Genomic DNA, 24,413 nt, shown 5'->3' on the forward strand with positions numbered 1-24,413 from the left:
ATGTTAATAGGAAATTGAATGGAAAAGCCTCATACAAAATGTTTGCTTTGGGTTCCCAAATTACTTCTGGTCTTGTTGTACAAACAGTTGCAGCACAGAACATTTGAACCCAAAGGCCCGACACAGACAACCAGAGTAGTAGAGTAGCACCTCTGTTCTACTGGGCTCAGGGAGGAAGTGGTTGCATCTGGAATGACATGGAGACAATGGGAAAATGGGATAAAACAAAATAGAATGAATCTTATGATCTGGATGAAATGGCAAATACAGTAGCCCAGAATTTTTCCAAAAAATAGTGCTAATATTGCTATGTTGACTATTTAATTGTAGCAATCATGATTACTTTTGATAAATGTGATATGTGATTGAGGCTTACGATTCACGTTTTTAAAATACTTTTAGAATTCACAAAATTACAGAATCATAAAATTAGAAAAAGTAATCCCTCAGAAATTTACAGAGAATTGTTGAGTTGGTCGATGGTTTATTCCATTTAATTTGGAGTACCCCCCCAAAGGCTTGTCGCTAAGTTAAGCTTAGCTCACTGTGATTGAACTACTTTCCACAGAGGTCAAAAGCTCGTCTTTGTTAAAACCTAATTTTAACAAACCATGCTAACTCTACTCACTTGTGGAGAAATAGCCACAGGAATATTTTTTGACTGGTGGGAGTTGCACTCTTACTAACCAGTCCCAGCACTATTTTAACTGATAAAAAAATAATTTATGTGACTGAAGGCAGGTGCTCCGCACTTACTGATGGCCATGTAGATAGCACAAAACTGCAGTGAAAATACAAATGCACTTTACATTTATGTAAGCATGTCATTGTACATTTGGAAAATTCAAACCTTCATTTATCTTCATCTATCTTTTGATCTCTTTTAACACTGTAGTCTGTGCCCATCATTTCCCACTCACGCTGGTTGCTAAAGAAGGGTGAAGTGCAGCTAATGACTGGACCTAAAAGCACTAGGACCATGCGAAGTCGTAAGCTTTACCAACCAATCTACTTGTTCCTTTTTAACAATCTGCTGCTGGTCACCAAGCACAGCTCAAGGTAAGCATTTGGTAGTATAGTAAGTATCCATGTTTGAACAAATGGCTTCTTTTATCATTCTATTTTCACTGCCAGTATCCAGTTTATTAGGTCCTCCTGTCAAAAAAAAAAAAAAGCAGTTGGACACAACAGTCCTGCTAAATCCTACCATCATGAAGGTTAAGGTTATGACGATCATCTTTTGTTGCAGCTATTTTACAGAGATTCAACTTCATTATCATTTTGGAGATGAAGTTTGTGGTGCTTTGTATTGCATCATACAGACCAGTGTTTCTGTTATAAAGCGTACCCTCACTGATATATAGGGGGTGGACAAAATAATAAAACTCCTGTCAAAATGAATATACAGTTAAATCAACACCTTTCTAAAACAGTTTCAACAAAAATTGAACATTCTAACCTTCATAAAGGGAGGATATTTTGCAAGACTGCATTAGTTTTAGCTAGGTGTACCTACTAAACTAGAAACTCAGCGTATGTTTACATTCAACGCAGATAGCAAGGAATGTTAATTCTATCAACTTGTTGTCAGTGGGGACAAGTTCCAGGTTCTCGACTCATGCACGAGGGCCATGTTGAGGACCGAAGATCTTGAAGACCAGGGACAGCAGCTGGCCAATGTCTTTAATCTCAAACTGCTGGAGAACCAAGAGGAGCGTCCAGTCAGCTACATGCTCAAGACCACCAGTATGTGAGTATCTAAACCAGAACCTGCGTAGGTTTCCTCTGAACGGTTGTGAATAAGATGTGGGTAAGGCTGAGAGACCACGTGAAAAGACGGGCCTCAGTCCACTTCCAAGCAGACTCTTGACGGATTTGTTTGCCACAGTGCAGTTGTAATACCACTTTCTGATGGTACATATGTGAATTGAGCATGAATTCAAAGCTAGCATCACCACTATTGACTTCACACAATTGTAAACGGTTCAGGAATCAGCAGTCTATTTCAGCAATGTGTATATTTATGTAAATCATTTGGTGACCATTGTAAAACGTAATGCTTCTCAGCACATAAGTGCAGAGATTTTCCTCGATCAAGCATTTAAAACTGCATGTGTTAGGCTTCTACTGCATATACTCCATATACAGTGGCAGTTTATCAAGTCCATTAAAAAGTGTGTGACACAGTCTGCTTGTTATATTTCTGTACAAGATGTCTCTGATTTGCCTCGTCTCTACCTGTTTGTCTACCACTACCAATGTGGCCATTTTGGCAAATTGGCCACATTGCAGCCAAATTCAAATGATCAGTCCATCATCCAGATGTGCAGAAGCCTGACCCATTCATTTGAATCAGATGTGTTGGAGCAGAGAAACATCTAAAACATACAGGGCAGTGGGCCCAGGAGCAGGTTTGGGAAACACTGCAATATATGATTCTTTTATGACAGCAAAAAACATCTGCTCATGAAAGCCGAATGTGAACATACTCTTACTTCGAACTGTGAGGTCACTACTGCTATAAAACATCTACAGTTTTAGACTTGGTTGCATTTACTTGAATATTCTAAACTCCACCTGCTGTCTGATGGTCTTCCCACCAGCTGCTGTATATAATGCGGGCAAACTTTGGTGCACAAAATTGCTTTGAACCTAATGTAACCTAACCTAGTACAACTGGCTATGAAAAATTAGAATGGACACCTCAGGATTTGGAACTTTCATAGCCACTTGCAAATTAGTAGTGGATACAGCCACAGCTGGTGTTATTGTATAGTTTTATATTTATTATTATCACTTAAAAATTAGGTTATTCTTTCTCACAGGTCCATGTGCCAGGAAGGTTTGGGTATTTCAATTAGATTGAAATAAACTGCGTCTTTAACAAGAGTAGCTGTGTAATAGAGCATTGGAGATAGCCAACATGACATCACCCATTGGTTTGTGAACCACCGTTTTGAAGCGTCAAACATTTTCAAAATCGCCATCTTGGTTTAATGGCCATCGCCATCGCCATCTTGACTTCTTTCTTCGTTCTTCTTTCTGAAGCCAGTTTACCCCTGCTAGCCAATAGAATTTCTGGATTCCCTGGAGCTCAACGGTATAGAAGAGTATATATCAGGCTTTTGGTGCTCAGACAAAACTTGTGGGATGACGTCCTTGTTGGTTTTGATCTTTTGTTGAAATATGTGTCTGTGGAGAGTGGATTCATATACAATTTAATGGTTGAAATTGTTCATCCTATTGAAAGAATGATGAGGATACCAAACAAGGTTATATTAGTTGAGTTTGCCTTCAACTGATTACTAATCAATGGCATCCTGTGGACAGGAGTGATAAGCTTCGATGGATGTGTGCTCTTACTCCTAACCGGCGGACACGTTTTATGTCTACTAGTGCCCACCAACCAGGTGAGACAGAATATCACACGACACTGAGTACACAAATCAAGATGTAGACATAGAGTTACGAACTAACACTATCTGTGATATTTGTCAGACTCTCCACAGGTGCAGTGCATTCAGTCATATTCATCTCAGGAGCCAGATGAAGTCTCCATTGAGATGGCCGATGTTTTAAACCTCCTCGAGCGAACCGATGATGGTGTGTAGAGGCACAAATCTTGCTTTTGTACCCTTTAAGACTTACTTGTGAAAAAAATGATTAAATGTTCTAGTTGAAATATTTTGTCTTTTGAGTCTGTTTTTTTTCTTCTCATCTTCTCCATGGCACCACTGGTCTTTCTCTGTCGTGTTCCAGGCTGGATGATGGGTGAAAGGCTTCATGACGGCGAAAGGGGCTGGTTCCCTAGTCGAGTAGTGGAAGAGATCCAGAGCAAGGAGGTCAGAGCTCAGAACCTGAGAGAAGCCTTCAAGATCCAGCAGGCCCAGGAAGGAGGTGGAAGCCTGCAAACTGGAGCCAGGGTTGGTACAAGACCAGGGAGACGCACCCCAAAGGCCTCCAACTTCTCCAATCCATGGACCGATCAAATGGGGGAGAGCAGTGAAGTAAAGCAGTGAATCAGTGACAGTGATGGATGCCTTTCAGGGTCATATGCACTAAGAGAAACAGAATCAGGATACATGTGACTTAAGTCCCATACTTTGACATCTTGTCACTTTGATTTTCACTTAGCAGTGAGTGGTTTTTAGAAATCCTCAGTTTTGGTCTCAGTAATCTGCTCTGGGACAAACGATCAAAGTGCTTGAGTCAATAACCTTGTACAAGCGATGCTGCATGTCTCATATAAACGTGTGTTGAAGGTGTTTAGTACGCCCACACACTGTGGTGTGTAATGCATGGAGCAAAGCTCTGTGTTTGGTTAGGAGCTGTGTGTGGGGATGACAAGAACCCTAAATGTTCTTGTAAAGGTACTGTTAACATCCCTTAACTGCATGGGCAAGTTTTAAAACTTTTAATGTGTTCATTTCATTGTAAAATATCTCTCAGCACTAAATTATACCCCACTCCCACAACACAAACAGTCAAGTGTCAAATGAAATAAATACATAAAATAATATTGTATGAAAATCACCAGTGATTATTTAAAAAGTCTGTGTTTAAGAACATTTCAGTAAGTGAGTCAGAGGAAGTGATACTCCATCCAAAATGTATCTTATGAGTATGAATCACTGACTACAGTCAGACTTGTTTAGTGGTTTGATAGTAATCAGTTTGGCTTCACAGCAGTTACAACAATAAATAGTCCCAAATCCCAAAGTGACAATTTTTCACAGTGTCAGGTCAAGTGTCAGGACATCCATAGAAAACAGTGGCATCTGTTAGTAATGATTGTAACCAGTGCAAGTGATTTTTTTATAGGCCCTATTCACCTTGAGATAAGCATACAATAATGTAAACACACACACACACACACAGCAAATAGATTGCTAATGTATTGTTCTTAGGTTTGGTACCTCACTATGAAAAATAGCGAAATTTCACATTTTAAAATGTAAATGCTTTGCTTGCAGTGACCCGAGCCACACAATGTCCCAGACCCCCTGCCAAACAAACGTACAGCCTCCTAACCTAATTTTACTTAAATGCCACTCGACCAGCTGTGTGCCATGCAGAATCGCTAAAAATGTCCTGAAAACAACACTCCCTACCTCTGGTCTTCCCAAATTGATAGAGTAGCCATTCCATCCAGTCTGTCCTCTGCTATCATGCGAGTAGATTTTATTCAATTTTAATGTTAAAAAGAATCTCTCTGCTCTTGCGACTATAACAGGTAACATCATGAAAATCAGGAGACCAATGCAAACATCAGTGAATATGAAAATATGACTGAATGGCTCACAATAAGCATCTCTGTGAGTATGGAGACCAAGCGCTGGGATCTCTGACCTGATGTGTGCATTGTTGCTGATGCTTCCAGTCTGGGTATAGGAAAAGCTTTCACTGGCGGATGACCTTTTGTTTTTTTTAAATCTTGATCTACTTCCAATTTTGGTTGCTTGGCAAACTCGTTCTCCAGCTAATTTTTTTCTTTCACTTATGAAATCTGATTATAAAAGACAGCATTCTACTGCTTGCTGCATTGAACTACAAATTTGCTACAAAACCGGTCACATACTGAAATAGACACTAGACATTGGACAACAGTGTTTCTCAACAATCGCTACATGTGATAAGCAGCTTTGATAGCACAGGTAGTACTATGGCGCTTTTCCACTAGCACCTACTCGGCTCGATTCGACTCGGTCTTTATGGTTTTCCATTAGGTGATAGTTATGACGATCCTACTCGGCCACGGTTCCAAGTGAGCTGAGTCGAGCCGAAAATGTGACGTCAACAGACTGCAGGCCACTGATTGGCCAGGGAGTGACGTCACTGGATGAGTCATGAGAGCGAATCAAACCCGCCATTTTTAAAACCCTGGCAACAGCGACCATGCGTTTTTATTATTTCTGTGAACGAGGTAAACGGCTACACGCTAACCAAACACTCGATGTCCTTAGTTGTTTTGTTAGTTGTGTTTGTGCCGCATACAAATTATGCCACTGGAGTTTCGGGCCGCCTTGCTATGACGACCCCACCCACTTTGAGGTGGTACTCAATTGTAATGGAAAACGACCCAAACTGAGTTGAGTCGAGGCAAGTAGTGCTAAAACTGTGTAATGGAAAAGCGCCACTAGTAAAATCATTTGTTGTTACATCTAGGTTTTTAGACACAGATGGGATAAAATCCTTTAAGTATAAGGGTTGTTATTCATTGTCCTTCATGGTCTCAACAAATTGCTCTGCGCATTCCAGCATCCATAACTGCACTCGCCCTCTCTCCTCAGGGCGTCTGTCCTCGGCTCATATTACGTAAGACCAGCCTTCAAGATAATTTTTAATTCATTTGTGATAAATGATGCAATCCTCAGCTGTGTGGTAGTATTGTGTAGCTACTTGGAATAATTTGCCAAGAAAGACCTATTTTGTTTTGGAAATGCTGTACCATGCACTCTCACAGTGTAACTAAAACGCTGTCCCAAACAGGTTTTTTTTAATGATAAGAACAGCTTTTTCCTACGTGCAATGAACCCACACTGACTGCAGCTTCTGCTCACTGTCAAAGAACAAACTATACATTAACAAGCATCTTCTAAGCCTACAGTGTCTAATCCTCAAAAATTTATTTTGTGTGGCATGTCACTTTAAAATTGTCAATTTAATAGGAGTACATACACACACGCACACACACACACACATACACACACAAGGGATAAATCATGTAATAGCAATTTAATGCCAAATAACTGCAACATGTTATAACTGTATAGAATGTATCAACACTATGAACAACTATGGATCAGCATGATTGTAAAACTTGTGTGTCTTTGAATACAGTGTACATTCAATGTTTAAACTAATAATTACTAAATAATTATTTCATTTTGTAAGATATAAATTATTGTTCATAAAAAAGAATTAATCAGAGATATGCCTGACTTGCTTTTTTAATTATTTGTTTGTTTGCTTTTCTCTCTTTTCTCTCCCTGTGTATAAAAATGTATATGTATTGGTGTTGTTATATTTTGACTCCACTGTTGGAATTGGAGGCAGCATGGTGGTGCGGTGGTTGGCACTGTTGCCTCACAGCAAGAAGGTCCAGCATGGTGGTGCGGTGGTTGGCACTGTTGCCTCACAGCAAGAAGGTCCAGCCAGGTACTCCGGCTTCCTCACACAGTCCAAAGACATGCAGGTTAGGTTAACTGGTGACTCTAAATTGCCCGTAGATGTGAGAGTGATTGTCTGTCTCTCCGCCTCTCGCCCAAAGTCAGCTGGGATTGGCTCCAGCTCCCCCGCAACCCTGACGGATAAGCGGTATAGATAATGGATGGATGGATGGATGTTGGAGATGGAACACACACGCACACATGCCAGCAAGGGGCTTCATGGGGAGGTTTATGCTAATCCCCCACCATCCATTGAAATATTTACTCATTGTCTGTAGGCTTGTCAGTGTCCATGGCTAGACGGACACCACTCCTACAAGGTCAGCACAAAGCACTTAAAATACCCTGAGAGGTTATCTGGTCTTATTACTACTCAGTGTCTCTGAATACTGCATTTTTCATGTACTAACACACCTGAATTGTTTGATACTTCACATGGAAAGCCCCTCACATTTCCCTATGTGTCTTATGTTGCTCACCTGGAGTGAGCTGAGGGTTAACGGACTTATGTTTTTTTATATATATTGAACTGAAATTGCAAGAGCTGCTATTTAAACTATACATGATTGCCACTCTTAACTGCACTTGCCACTGCATAATTCATTATGCAAAGTAGGTAATATCTCAGTAAGTATGTCCCAGTTTGCATATCAGTATAAACCGTTTTTTTAGGCCAAACAAATCAAGTCAGAACTTTTTTTTTTGATCTATTGTGATCAATAACTAAAATGCCAGTAATGGTCAGAGGGTTTTGACAAAAAGTATTTTTATATGTTGAAAACAAGATAATGTGCCGGAAAATGTTAATGTGGAAAAAGTCACCCAGAAAACGCTCTCTAACCATTACCAGTTATTTCTGTAAAATTTGTTAGCTTTATTTATCACAAATCCAGAGATATTCTTGGTTTTGAATGTAAGCTAAATTTAATTTTGAGAAAATGGCCATGGAATGTTTAGCTGCTGCAATGGAATGTTGGTGTGTGGCCTTAAGCACCCTTTACTTTTACATCACCAGTTACCACCACAAAACAACCATACTTATTACTCCATGGTTAGGCCAGATATTGTGGAACTTACATATCGCTCAGACAGGAAGGAACCATAGGTCTATGAATTAATATGTACAAGGTAAGTTGAACAATGCTAGATATAGAGAAAAAGAAGCACTCCTGTTACTGTAAATGAGGGAGGAGTGGTGCACACTGGGCCTAGCCTCGATGCAAGGAGACACAAATATACTTAAATACAATGCACAATGTTGTATTTTTTGGAGAGTCAAACAACCAATAGAACAGAGCACAATATACCATTATTTCCTAGCCTTTGTCTGGCTGTCCTGTTCTGGCTACTCCAACCTGACATGTCACCATTTCAGGAACACCTACAAAGGGGCACTAAAGCAAAGACACAGCACAGCAATCAGCTAATCACTGTGTGCTTGTAGGAGACCAAGTCAGGCCCGGCATATAAAGATGGTTCCATAGGTGAATTTTGAGATGACAGAGCACATGAGGCCCAAACTCAGAGACTTCAGTAGGCTAAATCCAAGCATACCTATGTGTACTCTGTCTATGCACTCATTTCACATGAACAGAGTCTCCCATAAGGCTAGGCAGACTTATTGCTATAGCTTGCAAACTAGTCACACAAGATTGTGCAGCCAACATTTGAACCATGGTTCACTGACAGAAGTTGTTCACTGAGCAAAGTTAACCCAGTAATATTAACACAGAGAACACCCATTTGGTAGAGTTACGAGTGAGCAGTAACTACGGCAAAAGGCATGTTTGTGACACTTTCTCGTGTTTATATGATTGTGAAATTTAATGTAGACTGAAAAGCTAAGAGACGTTAGTCAATGAATGAGACACCCAGCCGCAGAGCCATGGCGGTGGCGGCTGGTCGTCTCCTCATCATGGCCTCATCCTCCAGCAGTTGTCAGGAAGGTTCCTGTGTTTTGGGGGAGTGGTTCTGGAGGGAGGCCTGAAGGGACGGGTGAGATTTTAGCAATTGGGTACTCACCAGTTTCTCCAATGCTGCCCTTCCTGACTTTGAGTTTCAGACAGGTAGCTAACTTAGTGGATGTGTAGTGTAAATGGCACACAGATGATGATCACAATGGTTGAAATCTCTGTCATATCATCGTTTTATGCTGATCATCTTAAAAGTTCTAAATTCTCCTTCAGTTTGTGAAGCTAATGTGAAGTTCTGCTTCAATGCATGGCTGTTAACAGTATCATTAGATCATCATCATCATCATTATCAGCAGTTTTTTTTGCATCATCACCAGATACCACTTTTTAATTTCATGAGTATCCTTGACTAGTGTCAGGTAAACTTGTGATGTCTTCAGTCTTCAGTTTAAGATGGTGATAGATGGAATGGAATGGAATGGATGAAAAACACAAAAAAAACAGTAATGAAAGCTATAAATTAAAACAAAAATGTTAATAAATGCAAAACAGAAGTTAAGTTGAGTTGTCCATTAGATTTCTTGCTTTGTGTTTATGTTTTTGAATTCAGTGGCAGGTCGCTAATTTGTTTGCCATATGAGAAGACAATTAGTCCACATTCAAAAACTTAGAAAAATAATGAGCTCCCTGGTTGAGAAGGTGTCAGAATGTGACAGTGATAATGAGTTCCCACTTCTTTGAGGTGTGAGTAGTCAAGAGAGGAGGTTGACATCTGCCTGCATCCCCACCAGAGCATCATTCACACCTCTAATTGTTGTTTATGCTGCATTAACATCAGACACAAACTAAAAGTTTTTACCCCAATATGCTGTTTACAATAAGGAACACACAACTTTTATATGTAAAACATTGGGAGTAGCATGAAGACTTGTATGTTATGGCTTTTTCTTTGTGCAGCATGGATATTCTCTAAATATTTGATTGTACTTTTTCTCATAGGATATAGAAATACACCTGATATGGACTAAGACCATAAAGTTTTCCACACATACTATTTATTGACATTATATATTTGTATCACTGATCAGATCAACTAATAAACCACCCCCTGTGCAAGTTCTTTCTTATCTTGCTTCGTGAATTTTGCTCCATTTCATGAGCGAGAGATCTGAGGCTGCGATACTGTGTGAGGTGAAAGGGACAGATACATGCCGGTGTTTTGAAAACAACCAGAAGTCAATTACTTTTAGTTCAGAAGATGGGAGATCCCCACCTTGTATTTGCAATAAAGTAGACACATCATCAGATTCTTCCAAAGGCTTAAAGACGATATTTGAATCCCTCGAAATTCAAAGTTTTAAACCTCAAAGTGTTAAACCAACTGAGTTTGGTAAAGGACTGGATGATGCCCTTCATGGTCACTTCATCACTGAGATACTGAAATCACAAAGGTAATGACACTTAAATGAAGCAAAAAATGCATAATCCAAAGTGGAAAAAAGTCAGGCAAACAAAATGTGTTTTTAGTGCACAGTATGGAAAACGATGAAGATGATGAGACAGCACCATACAGAGCAACATTCTGTGTGGGCAGGTGTGTTGACATGTAGGTAGATAAAGGGCCTGCCAGAACTATCATACCAGAAGCACTGTATCAAACACAGTTTAAAGACAAAGACAAGTTTAAAGATAAGCCAGTGTTAGGCTTTGCAGTAAACAACTGTTAATGGACACATTAGAGTTGTAGTAAGCCAAGTGTCTGTGAAAAACATGATGTTACAGTTCTTAATGTCACATTGAAAAGCTCCTCCAGCTTATTATCCACTTACTGAACATTTGAGAGAAGACTACTTGGCAGAAGAGGTTTTCAGATTAGCTTTTCGCTTAGCCTGACCCTGACCCTGGCCTGCAACCCTAATTTCCTTTGTACAGCAACAACTAATTCCAACTAGAGGTAACTCTTCTTGTTCGCTGATCATAGCAATAAATTGTTGTCCACCAATGATTTGATGATGAAAAATTGTACATCGTAAGCATTTGGCAAAAAGTCCAAAATAAATAACAGAATAAGACAGGAAAAAGCCAAAGTGGTTAAACTGCTGAGATGCAAGAGTTAAACTTCTGCTGAGTGACCTCCTGCTTAAGTACCTGATTTTAAACACAAATTTTTACACATATATCAAGAACAGATTTCTGCAAACATTCACAAATAAGACGATGCATTTAGAGGTTCTTGTACACATTTAAAAATCTGCATTGAGATACAACTAGAAATATTATTGACTACTTCAATCATAACGTACCATTAGAAGTCAGTAAACATGCAAAGTAAAGTCTTCTGAAAAATAAGAATCTTTGCTGCTATTTTGTCTTGTGTTGTGGTTCTTCTGACTGGAGAGCTTATGCAAAGTGACTCTATTTTCAGTTAATATCTAATGATGTTTCATATTTTTCCTTTAAATTCTTAAAGGTTTGTACCTTTACAAACATTAAAACTATAGGGAATTAATTTGCTACACCCTTAAAAATCATAAATTTACATTTATAATCCCTGTCATTTTTAAAATCATAGGCTTAACTTTTAAACTTTCAAATCTCCATATATCATGAAGGGATATTCAACTTCAACAGCACCACCCTGTCCACTGGGACAGACAGACTTTACTCCCTGAAGGCCTCTACTTATACAAGTATAGCCATACAAGTATAGCTGAAACTGGCATCATATGAGGCAAAATCTGTGGTGGCCATTCTGTCCAACTAACTGTAGAAGGTAAGTATGCGATAAAACAAAACTGTGTTTGAATATGGTATGAGGAGCTAAACTTATGGTCATATTTCAATTGATTTATGAACAGTTTTTAACTAAAGCATTAATTGCAAATATTGATTTTTAATTGTACGGACTGGTGGTTGACTAATCACTGTCAATGACATTGTGTTATGTATTATTTAGCTCTTGCATGTTGCTATACTGACTTAAGCAGAAGCAAACAAACAGTCTCAGGTGACAAATTAACAAGGTAGTCAATAAACGATTTGTTAGCACAGACTTTGTTTTAAAGTAAGAAAATATCTAAAAAGCTATGTTTCTATCATCAGGGCTCATTCCATTCCTGAATTTATCATTCCTTTCTCCCTACAAACAGATGGAGCCAGTGCTCTGCTATGAGACCAGAAACGGTTCATGTCTGAGGACCATCTATCCCTTGTCCATACGCATCACCCTCTATATGATTCTAGGGGTTACAGTCATCCTAACAGTGTGTGGAAACCTCATGGTCACTGTGTCAGTGGCCTACTTTAAGCAGCTCCACACTCCAACCAATTGTCTGATCGTCTCTCTGGCTGTGTCTGACCTCCTTTTAGGATTGCTAGTCATGTTCCCCAATATGATTCAATGTGTAGAGTCTTGCTGGTATTTTGGTGATGTCTTCTGTAAAATCTACATGAGTTCTGATATCATGCTGTGTACAGCATCAATTTTAAATCTGTCATTCATATCACTTGACCGACACTATGCTGTTTGCCAGCCTCTAGTGTACAGGAAAAAAATATCTGTCAATGTTGTGTTGATCATGATTCTTCTCAGCTGGAGTATTTCAGCTTTTGTAGGTTTTGGAATGATTTTTCTGAAGTTAAATATTTGGGGGGTTGAGGATTTTTACTATAACCACATTGCATGTGAAGGAGGATGTATTTTGTTTCAGAGTGGATTGTCAAGTACAGCCTCATCAATACTTTCATTTTACCTTCCAGGAATAATAATGCTTGGTGTTTACCTGAAGATTTTCCTGGTAGCAAAGAGACAGTTGTGCAGCATACGGAATGCAACCTGTATGAGCTCAGTAAGAATATCAAATACAAGCCAGACAAAAGCCACTAAAACTCTTGCTATCATCATGGGAGCTTTTCTGTCTTTTTGGACTCCTTTTTTTGTGTGTAACATCATTGATCCCTTCATCGGTTACTCAACACCACCAGCATTGTTTGAAACACTTGTATGGGTGGGTTACTTGAATTCTACGATGAACCCTATAATATATGGATTCTTTTACAGTTGGTTCAGAAAGGCTTTTCGATTATTCACTTCAGTTAACATCTTTAAATTTGACATTTCAGAGACAACACTTTACCCAGATTAAATTGATGTAAAACAGACCTTTCATTTTATAGACAAAAATTTGGTTGAGAAACAGGCCAAAAAATGCGCCATTTTACTCCCTTTGATCTGCTAAGGCGACAGCAGTAAAGACCAACGTTTAGGGGTCCCTGTGTCCGTGCATCCTAATTGCCGGACATCACCTTTAAGAGAGCAGAAGCAGCAAAGCAGCAAATACAGAATAAAAGTACTTTTGGTCAGATTCTGGGATTGGTCCAAGGAAAGTCAGAACCCACTATGACAACAACCCTATGACAACATTTGGCTGGTTCAGCAGACTTTTCTCCTACTAACTGAGGATAGCTTGGATGGTCATTTTAGCAAAAAATATTTAATCTGGTTTATTTTGCCCCATAAAAGTCACTGCATTTCTATTGTATTATCACAATCATCTCTTTTCCAGTTTCATGATGTTTCTTCAATTTTATGAAACATCGTCCCGAATTGCGCCATGCGGTAAATGTCAGTTTGATTTAAGACTGTGTTGTGTTCCCACAGACACAGTCAAAGCTACACATTTGAATCAAGTTGAAGCTGACATCCTTTCATTAAAAATAATGAGCATCATCAACATCCATCTGATGTGTTCACTGTTACACCACTGCAAGACACTTCTTTTCTTGAACTTTTACAATGTTTAATGTAAATCAGAATTTGAAGCTAAGAGTGAATCCTCACCTGTGGAAGAGCCTGATATGATTGAAACTGCACCATTTGTGCTACATAGATGCACACCGATATTTACATGATGACAGCTGCTTAATAATATACAATATATAATGTTACACACAATCATAAGAGGCATACTTGCTGCTTGCTGTTGTTTTCCAGCTCAGTTCCACTTTGCTCTGATGGAATCACCTTATACTTAGTTTGAGCTGTGTTCTGAAAGAATGAGCTACTAGTACTACTTAAAAGCCATCATAATCTGACTATGGGAAAAGGCAAAAGTGAGGGCAGGGACTCCTTTAGCACTGACTGTTTCTCCAGAAATGCATTTGAGCAAGAAGTGAAAATTATGATGCACTATAACAACTACAAGTACAACTTAATCAATTAAGTTATTTGGCTCATGTTATAGAACAATGTTCTCTGTTGTTACCCACCTGTGATTACAAATTACATGAAAAGTATTTTGATAAATTCACAAATCTGTGTACACATTTAGAAGTTCTTGTACACTTAAAATATGCGCATATGGATCTGCACACCTCCCCACACACATTTACAAATATCACTGCAATAATGCTCCCATATACGATTCATTAATTTCATGAGGTTTGTTTCTCATCAATCAATCAATCAATCTATATTTATACAGCACCAATTCATAACAGCGTTATGTCAAGACCCAATGATTCAGGAATTCAAAATTAAGGATTCAAGAATCCCCACATGAGCAAGCATCAGATATTATATTAGTCAACAGTGGCAGGAAAAACTCTCCCTTTAGGAAGAAACCTTGAACAATACCAGGCTCAGGGGTGGGCGGCTTGCTTTCTATCTTGGTCAGTGTTGGGTGGAGGTTGGACAGAGAGAGAGAGACAAAACAGCAACCAAAATAATAACAGCAACTATAGTAGTGATATGAGGAATATGATTCATAATTATCAATACAATAACATTGAAAAACATGGACTCCTACACTGAGATTTCTTTCACCTGGGCAAGCCCTTCAACACAGCGCAGCCAACCTGGAGAACAATGGTGTGCCATCGCCTCATATTTTGGATTCTGGACTACCTCACCAACCGCCCACAGTATGTGATACTTTGTATCGAACATGGCTTTCTGCAATACAGGGGCATGATGACATGGATCATGGTTATGGGTTGAAGTGGTGAACTGAGTTGTGATGCAGCAGGAGAGGAGGTCCAGTGTGAGAGGCAAACGCTTTGGTGCAAGATGCGGTTTTGCCTTACGAAGACCTTTGAGACCTAAGCAATATTCGCGAAAACTTGAAAGGATATGGCAAGCCAACAAATTAGAAGAATCCCGCTTCATCTGGCAAGACAGTCTGAAAACCTATAAAAAGGCCCTCTGTAATGCCAGAACCGCCTATTGCTCCTCATTGATAGAAGAAAATAAAACAGCCCTAGATTTCTGTTTAGCACGTTAGCCAGTCTGACAAAGAGCCAGAACTCCATTGATCCTTGTATTCCTTTAGAGCTCAGTAGCAGCAACTTCATGAGCTTCTTTAATGGTAAAATTCTAACTATTAGAGACTAAATTCATCACCTCCTGCCCTCAATAGGCTTTGATTCAACCTCACACTTAGGAATCATGGAAACAGCTGCTGGGCTTAATGAGCATTTGGACTGCTTTTCTCCAATTGATCTTCCTGAACTGGCTTCAAAAATCTCCTCATCCAAACCGTCAACTTGTTTCCTAGACCCCATTCCTACTAGGCTAGTTAAGGAAGTCCGGCCCTTAATTAACACGTCCTTACTGGACATGATCAATCAGTCTTTACTAACAGGCTATGTACCACAGTTCTTCAAAGTAGCGGTAATTAAACTTTTTCTGAAAAAGCCTACTCTTGATTCAGGTGTATTAGCCAACTACAGACCTTCCAACCTTCCCTTTCTCTCAAAGATCCTTGCGAAAGTAGTAGCCAATCAGCTGTGTAATTTTCTAAATTCTAATAGTCTATTTGAGGATTTTCAGTCAGGTTTTAGAGCGAACCATAGCACAGAGACAGCACTGGTGAAGGTTAGAAACGACCTCCTTATAGCATCAGACAGAGGACTTCTCTCTGTACTTGTCTTGTTAGATCTGAGTGTTTGATATCATTGACCATCACATCCTAATACAGAGACTGGAACACTTCATTGGAATAAAAGGAGCTGCATTATACTGGTTTGAGTCCTATTTATCAGATTGATTTCAGTTTGTACATGTTAACAATCATCTGTCCACACTAAAGTTAGACATGGAATTCCACAAAGTTCAGTGCTTGGACCGATACTATTTACCTTATATATGCTTCCTCTGGGTAACATTATCAGGAAGCACTCCATTAATTTCCACTGTTATGCAGATGATACACAATTATATTTATCAATAAAGCCAGATGAACCCAATCAGTTGACTAAACTTCAAGTCTACCTTAAGGACATAAAGTCCTGGATGACCAGCAATTTTCTGCTGCTAAACTAAGATAAAACTGAAGTTATTCTTCTTGGCCCTAAACACCTTAGAGACACCTTTTCTAACAACATAACTACTCAGGATAGCATTACTCTGGCCTCCAGTGCCACTGTGAGGAATCTGGGAGTTATCTTTGATCAGGATTTGTCCTTTAACTCCCACATAAAACAGATTTCCAGGACTGCCTTTTTCCATATACGTAATATTGCTAAAAGCAGGCCCACCTTGTCTATAGATGATGCAGAAAAATTAGTCCATGCATTGGTTGGACTATTGCAGCTCCTTATTATCAGGCTGCCCCAATAAGTTGTTAAAGACTGTCCAGCTGGTCCAGAACGCTGCTGCTCATGTACTGACGAGAACTAAGAGAAGAGATCATATTTCTCCTGTACTGACTTCTCTTCACTGGCTTCCAGTAAAATTTAGAATAGAGTTTAAAACCCTTCTCCTTACCTATGAGGTTCTTAATGGGCAGGCTCCATCATAGCTTAAAGACCTCATAGTACCATACTACCCCACAAGAGCACTGCGCTCTACATTTAAGGATAGGCTAAAATCTTTCCTTTTTGATAAAGCCTATAGTTTAGGGCTGGCTCAGGCCTTGGAGCAGCCCATAGTTATGCTGCTATAGGCTTAGACTGCCGGGGGACTCCCATGATGCACTGGGCTCCTCTCTTCTCCTCTTCCTCTCGATCCTTACGCTTCATGTCTCTTTACTGTCTGTTACTAACTTGGTATCTTCCCCAGAGCCTTTCTGTGCTTTTTTCATCCCTCAGGTTCCTGTGGATCCTAGTTTTTGGGTTGCTCTTATACTCAAAAGGTGATGTGCACGGCAAAATAGTAGGTGCGCTTCCACAGGACACCAAAAAGATGCCAGTTGTCAGGGTGGATGGGAGGGACTTTGAAGGCACTAATGATGTCTACTTTGGATAACCAGGCTCTTCTGCCTACAAGACAGATGAAGGAGATGGCTTGGTCAATGGTAGTATAATGCGGTTTTGGCTCAGAATGGGGCTGTTGATGCTTGGGATGGTGGAGCCATAGGGGAAAGAGAGGTCTATGATGAGTGTCTTTTTTCCTGAATATTTCCTTGTAGCTATGTCAATTGGAATTACATATAATCATCCAGCTCTGGCCTGCGGTCAGGGAAGGCAGGACAAGTGATGTTGCGTTAGAGGGAAAAGAGAGAAAGAGAAAGCTAATTCAGCTGCTGTGAATTCTTGGGAGCGTGTAGGGAGGGGTTGTTTGAGTTTGATGGGACCAAGTGGAGTTTGCAGTTCCCTGGAATATGAGGATTGGATGAGGAAGAGTGGATCAGTTGAGAAAGATATACGTAGTACAGTTGATTGAGCGTTGCTTGAACGTGAGTGACATGGGGGATGTTTGGGAGGATGCAACTGGGTATACCAGGGGTAAGGCAGTTGCTAAGGTGAAACTGCTAGGAGGTGAAAGACCAGACTGAAAAGCACAGGGAACAGACACCGGCAGACCTGTTGGATAGGACCTGTAGATTGGTGCATTTAAAGAAGTTGGGGCAACAGTATTACCATATTGCTAATTTATTAGTCACACTCCCATTGTTAGTGCTATAGTCACTGTTAGTATGTTGGTTGCTGTTTGTGTTGTCTCTCTCCCTCTCTGTCTCTCTGTCCAACCTCCACCCAATACTGACCCTGACAGAAAGCTGACAGAAAGGTTTCTTCCCGTTAAAGGGGAGTTTTTCCTTGCCACTGTTGCTCAATATATATATAATTTTAATTCCTGAATCGTTGGGTCTCTCTCTTAATTAAAGAGTTTGGTCTAGACCTGCTCTTTATGTAAAGCGTCTTGAGATAACACTGTTATGAATTGGCACAATATGAATAAAGATTGATTGATTGATTGATTGATTGATTAACAATGTGGTGGTTGTGGGGAGGAGGGGTATAAGGTTAAGGAAAGGGAGTGGGAAAAGAAGAAACAGGAGGAAATATAAGGTTTGGGCTGATGGTACCGCTGTAGGCCGATGTAGTGGGTACAGTCTGTGTGGCTGAGAAGACTGGTGTGGCAGTGGAAATCACAGCTGAAGTGGTCAAAGAAGATGGGATAGGAATGGCAGAGGCAAGGGAAGAGGAAATGATGCTGGGATGGAGGGATGCATGTGCTCGGGCTGTGAGTGGAGGTTGAGGGGAAATGGAAGTTATTGTTCACATTCCTGGATCTCAACCAGGTCGGAGAGAGGCGTCGGGAGTGAACAACATCTCATCGATGCCAAAGCCAGGATCTTCCCCTGGAGTGTCGGGCGAAGATCAGAAAACACACCCAGGGTCGCTAAAAAGTTGAAATGTTAAGAGTTGAACGGTTGAATATGCCTTCTGAGCTCTCCCAGAGAGGATGCACTGAAGAATAAGCACTCTATCTGAACCTGGCCAATTTTTTTAGCACATCCCACACATTCCAAAAAAGTTAAGGAGTGTCACAGCCTTGCTCATTAAACTTCTGCACCAAATAAAGATTAGCAATAACATCAACAGTGCCCTCTGCACCACCCACAAAAGCAGAGTCCTCCATACCAAATCCTCCAACTCCAATTTCATCCTCTCAGTATTTTGCTGAATTTTCTCCAACTAAAGCTGCTTTTCCCTTTCAATGTTAAATATCAGCTTTTCCTGTTCAAACTGCAGTGCCAACAACTCCTGTCGCTGTTCAAATGTCAAACCACCTGTCTGCACCACCGCTGGTGCAGCCTCCAGCACAGAGAATGGCTCTGCCCTTACCGGACACAGCTCACCTTTCTGTAACACACCTCATTCAAACAAACACCAACATTTTGATCTCCTCCTTACGTCTTTTCCCCAACAAGTTCAATGCCACAATTGCCAGCTATCTACCAAGTGCTCCTTTTTACAATAAATGTTATGAACTATCAAATCCAGTTTGTAAACCATAGACTTAAAGTTTAAAGCTTGTTTAAAATCCCAATATACTATGTAATGAATTGTGAAGGGACACTCATCTCCTTGTGCACTCCCTGAGGGCCTATTATCTAATGTCCTTACTGGCCAGAGACACACAGACGTCATATAGTAAGTACAAGTATATCTGAAACTGACACTTTGAGGAAAAGTCTGTGGTGGTGACTATGGAAGGTAAGTGTGACATTAAAACACAAATGTGTTTGAATATGCTTTGAAGAGCTACTCTAATGGTCATAACAGTTTTAAACTAAACCAATGATTGCAAATGTTGATTTTAAGTGAGCTTACAGGTGGTTGATCGCTAATCAGCACTGGCAGTGACATAAATACACTTTATAAATAATACAACAGTTCTAAGATGCATGGAAAGATCAAGAGAAACTTCTTCAGGCCCTGATCAAAGAGTTGTTTTATTCTCCTCACCATTCTTCATGCTTTTGTTGCATCTTATAACAATCTTAGCAACTGTGTTATTAATAACATGCACATTCATTTCATTCCTGAATTTATCATTCCTTTCTCCCTCCAAACAGATGGAGCCAATGCTCTGCTATGAGACCAGAAACAGTTCATGTCTGAGGACCATCTATCCCTTGTCCATACGCATCACCCTCTATATGATTCTAGGAGTTACAGTCATCCTAACAGTGTGTGGAAACCTCATGGTCACTGTGTCAGTGGCCTACTTTAAACAGCTCCACACTCCAACCAATTATCTGATCGTCTCTCTGGCTGTGTCTGACCTCCTTTTAGGACTGTTAGTCATGTTCCCCAGTATGATTCGATGTGTAGAGTCCTGCTGGTATTTTGGTGATGTCTTCTGTAAAATCTACATGAGTTCAGATGTTATGTTGTGTACAGCATCAATTTTAAATCTATCATTCATTTCACTTGACCGACACTATGCTGTTTGCCAGCCTCTAGCGTACAGGAAAATAATATCTGTCAATGTTGTGTTGATCATGATTCTTCTCAGCTGGAGTATTTCAGCTTTTGTAGGTTTTGGAATGATTCTTTTGAAGTTAAATATTTGGGGGATTGAGGACTTTTATTATAACCACATTGCATGTGAAGGAGGGTGTGTTTTGTTTCAGAGTGGATTGTCAAGTACAGCCTCATCAGTACTTTCATTTTACCTTCCAGGAATAATAATGCTTGGTGTTTACCTGAAGATTTTCCTGGTAGCAAAGAGACAGTTGTGCAGCATACGGAATGCAACCTGTATGAGCTCAGTAAGAATATCAAATACAAGCCAGACAAAAGCCACTAAAACTCTTGCTATCATCATGGGAGCTTTTCTGTCTTTTTGGACTCCTTTTTTTGTGTGTAACATCATTGATCCCTTCATCGGTTACTCAACACCACCAGCATTGTTTGAAACACTTCTATGGGTGGGCTACTTAAATTCTATGATGAACCCTATAATATATGGATTCTTTTACAGTTGGTTCAGAAAGGCTTTTCGATTATTCACTTCAGTTAACATCTTTAAATTTGACATTTCAGAGACAACACTTTACCCAGATTAAATTGATGTAAAACAGACCTTTCATTTTATAGACAAAAATTTGGTTGAGAAACAGGCCAAAAAATGCGCCATTTTACTCCCTTTGATCTGCTAAGGCGACAGCAGTAAAGACCAACGTTTAGGGGTCCCTGTGTCCGTGCATCCTAATTGCCGGACATCACCTTTAAGAGAGCAGAAGCAGCAAAGCAGCAAATACAGAATAAAAGTACTTTTGGTCAGATTCTGGGATTGGTCCAAGGAAAGTCAGAACCCACTATGACAACAACCCTATGACAACATTTGGCTGGTTCAGCAGACTTTTCTCCTACTAACTGAGGATAGCTTGGATGGTCATTTTAGCAAAAAATATTTAATCTGGTTTATTTTGCCCCATAAAAGTCACTGCATTTCTATTGTATTATCACAATCATCTCTTTTCCAGTTTCATGATGTTTCTTCAATTTTATGAAACATCGTCCCGAATTGCGCCATGCGGTAAATGTCAGTTTGATTTAAGACTGTGTTGTGTTCCCACAGACACAGTCAAAGCTACACATTTGAATCAAGTTGAAGCTGACATCCTTTCATTAAAAATAATGAGCATCATCAACATCCATCTGATGTGTTCACTGTTACACCACTGCAAGACACTTCTTTTCTTGAACTTTTACAATGTTTAATGTTAATCAGAATTTGAAGCCAAGAGTGAATCCTCACCTGTGGAAGAGCATGATGTGATTGAAACTGCACCATTTGTGCAACATAGATGCACACAATATTTACATGATGACAGCTGCTTAATAATATACAATATATAATGTTACATACAATCATAAGAGGCATACTTGCTGCTTGCTGTTGTTTTCCAGCTCAGTTCCACTGTGCTTTGATGGACTCACCTTATACTTAGTTTGAGCTGTGTTCTGAAAGAATGAGCTACTAGTACTACTTAAAAGCCATCATAATCTGACTATGGGAAAATGCAAAAATGAGGGCAGGGACTCCTTTAGCACTGACTGTTTCTCCAGAAATAAACTTGAGCAAGAAGTGAAAAGTATGATGCACTATAACAACTACAAGTACAACTTAACCAATTAAGTTATTTGGCTCATGTTATAGAACAAATGTTCCCTGTTGTTACCCACCTGTGATTATACCTACAAATTAGATGAAAGAAGCCTTTTGACAAATTCACAAAGAGTACACATTTAGAAGTTCTGGACATATGGATTGAGATACAATTCCCCACACAAATTTACAAATAATATCACTGCAATAATGCTCCCATATACGATGAATTAATTGTATGAGGTTTGTTTCTGGTCAATCAATCAATCAATCAATCTTTATTTATACAGCGCCAATTCATAACCTCACCAACAGACCACAGTACTCGAAGCTCCAGGACTATGTGTCTGACATGGTGGTCTGCAGCACAGGTACCCCACAGGGGACAGTACACTCCCCCTTCCTCTTCACCCTGTACACCTCGGACTTCAAGTACAACTCTGGGAGCTGTCACCTCCAGAAGTTCTCTGATGACACAGCCATCGTAGGGTGTGTGTCAGAGGGGGACGAACAGGAGTACCGGGAGGTCGTCACCAACTTTGTTGATTGGTGTGGCCTAAACCATCTTCAGCTAAACACCAGCAAGACAAAGGGGATGGTCATTGATTTTCGCAGGAAGACACCCCAGACTGCACCGGTGAACATCCAGGGACTGGACATTGAGAGGGTGGAGACCCTCAAATACCTGGGTGTTCACCTCAACAACAAACTGGACTGGTCTCACAACACAGGTGTCCTTTACAAGAAGGGCCAAAGTCGTCTCCACCTGCTGAGGAGACTGAGGTCCTTTGAAGTGTGCAGGACTCTGCTCAGGACATTTTATGACTCTGTGGATGCGTCTGCAGTCCTCTATGCAGTGGTCTGCTGGTGAGGAGGGAGCACGGAAAGGGACAGAAAGAGACTGAACAGACTGGTCAGGAGGGCCATTTCTGTCCTGGACTGCTCCCTTGACTCCATAGAGGAGGTGGGTGAGAGGAGGACATTAACAAAACTCAAATCCATCATGGACAACCCCTCTCACCCCCTGCACAAGACTGTGGGGGCCCTCAGCAGCTCCTTCAGCAACAGGCTGAGGCACCCACCCTGCAAGAAGGCCAGAGCCGGCTCTAGCCATAATGGTGCCCTAGTGCCTCCGGAGCGCCGGAAGGGGGGGGGGGTGCGCGCGTCTCAGGACTCGGGGATGCAAATTATTACCGGCAGCGCCCCTCCAGCAGCTGGCGCTCTAGGCTAATGACAATAAAGGAATTCTGATTCTGATTCTGATTCTGGCTACCGCAGGTCATTCCTCCCATCAGCCATCAGCTTTTTCAACAGCAGCATCACTGGTTGATGTTGATACACTGAGAAACAGTCCATAGTTACTACATAGTTGCTAATTGGCACTGTTTTTTCACTCGTATCATTCCATTCATTTCATATTCCTGTCCATACTTGTACATTTATGTCCATAGTGTAAATATTTATTTATCATTACAACAACATTCTTTTTTTTTCTATTACTTGTTGCTGCTGTAACGTGAATTTCCCCCTATGGGGGATCAATAAAGAAAAGTCTAAGTCTAAGTCTAATAACAGCGTTATGTCAAGACCCAACGATTCAGGAATTCAAAATTAAGGAATCAAGAATCCCCATATGAGCAAGTGTGGCCGACTGATGGGAAAACTTCCTTTTTCCCACCAGTCGGGAAACTGAAGCCCGCTGAGTTGCCGAGCCACAGCTCAGTTGGGGAGTCTTTAGGCTCACAGAAAGGTGCAGCAGCTGAATTAGTTGCTGCTTGTCCAAATATTGAAGTCTCCATTGGAGGAGTCATGGTTTCATGCCTGGTGGACACTGGTTCCATGGTGTCCACCATCACTGAGAGCTTCTTTCTGGCACAATTTGCGCCTTGGGGCCAGGATCGCCTTCGCTCCTGTCACTGGCTACAGCTGCGAGCAGCTAATGGCCTAGCAATTCCATATATCGGCTACTTAGAGCTCGATGTGGAACTTTGTGGCAAGGCGATACCCCGCTGTGGGATCCTTGTAGTTAAAGACCCCCCTGGTGCCATGTCTTCTGTCCCTGGAATCTTGGGGATGAATGTGATTCGCAGATGCTACAAGGAGCTGTTTGGTGCATTTGGCACCTCTCCTTTTGACTCCCTGTTTGTTTCACAGGCACCTAGTCCAGTTGTTACAGCTTTGCAGAGGTGCCATCAGGCTGCCACTGAGACCCCAACGAACCCCACAGGTGCTGCGAGGGTCCGGGGCAGGCGAGCTGTGCGCATACTTGGTGGGACAATGAAGTTAGTTGCGAGCACCGGCCCAAAACAGTTTTCTGGTCAATTAGTATTGTTCGAACCCCCAGAAGCTGGTCTACCGACTGGGTTACTAGCTTCTCCTTGCCTTATACAGGTTGTTCAGGGTACAGTGTATGTCCCTGTGGTTAATGTCGGGACAACTGAGGCTCTACTTTACCCAAGGACTTGGCACCCTTGGGTTTGTACAAGT

At 40.7% G+C, this 24,413-nt stretch overlaps 4 protein-coding genes across 4 annotated transcripts in view; 3 read left to right on the forward strand and 1 right to left on the reverse strand.

Annotated features, from left to right (window-relative positions):
- The window catches only part of ngef (neuronal guanine nucleotide exchange factor), a 29,394-nt gene extending 24,755 nt beyond the window's left edge, over positions 1 to 4,639 (forward strand). Inside the window, exons 11-15 of the mRNA XM_070828782.1 lie at positions 896 to 1,059; positions 1,592 to 1,750; positions 3,331 to 3,410; positions 3,499 to 3,603; positions 3,760 to 4,639. Coding sequence (XP_070684883.1) covers positions 896 to 1,059; positions 1,592 to 1,750; positions 3,331 to 3,410; positions 3,499 to 3,603; positions 3,760 to 4,019 — 768 coding nt within the window. The 3' untranslated portion in view covers positions 4,020 to 4,639. The remainder of the gene's footprint in view (positions 1 to 895; positions 1,060 to 1,591; positions 1,751 to 3,330; positions 3,411 to 3,498; positions 3,604 to 3,759) is intronic.
- LOC139199573 (alpha-2-macroglobulin-like) overlaps positions 1 to 24,413 on the reverse strand; it is a 286,525-nt gene that overhangs the window by 159,797 nt on the left and 102,315 nt on the right. The window lies entirely within an intron of this gene.
- On the forward strand, positions 12,232 to 13,227 carry LOC139200031 (trace amine-associated receptor 1-like). Its single transcript, XM_070829257.1, has one exon. It carries the CDS (start codon positions 12,232 to 12,234, stop codon positions 13,225 to 13,227), a length of 996 nt encoding a protein of 331 aa, XP_070685358.1.
- LOC139200033 (trace amine-associated receptor 1-like) lies at positions 19,894 to 20,880 on the forward strand. The gene has a single exon (XM_070829260.1). The coding sequence runs from the start codon at positions 19,894 to 19,896 to the stop codon at positions 20,878 to 20,880; it is 987 nt and encodes a 328-aa protein (XP_070685361.1).

Source organism: Pempheris klunzingeri, chromosome 4, assembly GCF_042242105.1.
Source record: "Pempheris klunzingeri isolate RE-2024b chromosome 4, fPemKlu1.hap1, whole genome shotgun sequence".
NCBI classification, from domain to species: domain Eukaryota; kingdom Metazoa; phylum Chordata; class Actinopteri; order Acropomatiformes; family Pempheridae; genus Pempheris; species Pempheris klunzingeri.

What these genes read in the sequence shown, in the direction of transcription:
- LOC139200033 (XM_070829260.1), top strand. Translation starts at nt 19,894, where the DNA reads ATGCTCTGCTATGAGACCAGAAACAGTTCATGTCTGAGGACCATCTAT.
- LOC139200031 (XM_070829257.1), top strand. Translation starts at nt 12,232, where the DNA reads ATGGAGCCAGTGCTCTGCTATGAGACCAGAAACGGTTCATGTCTGAGG.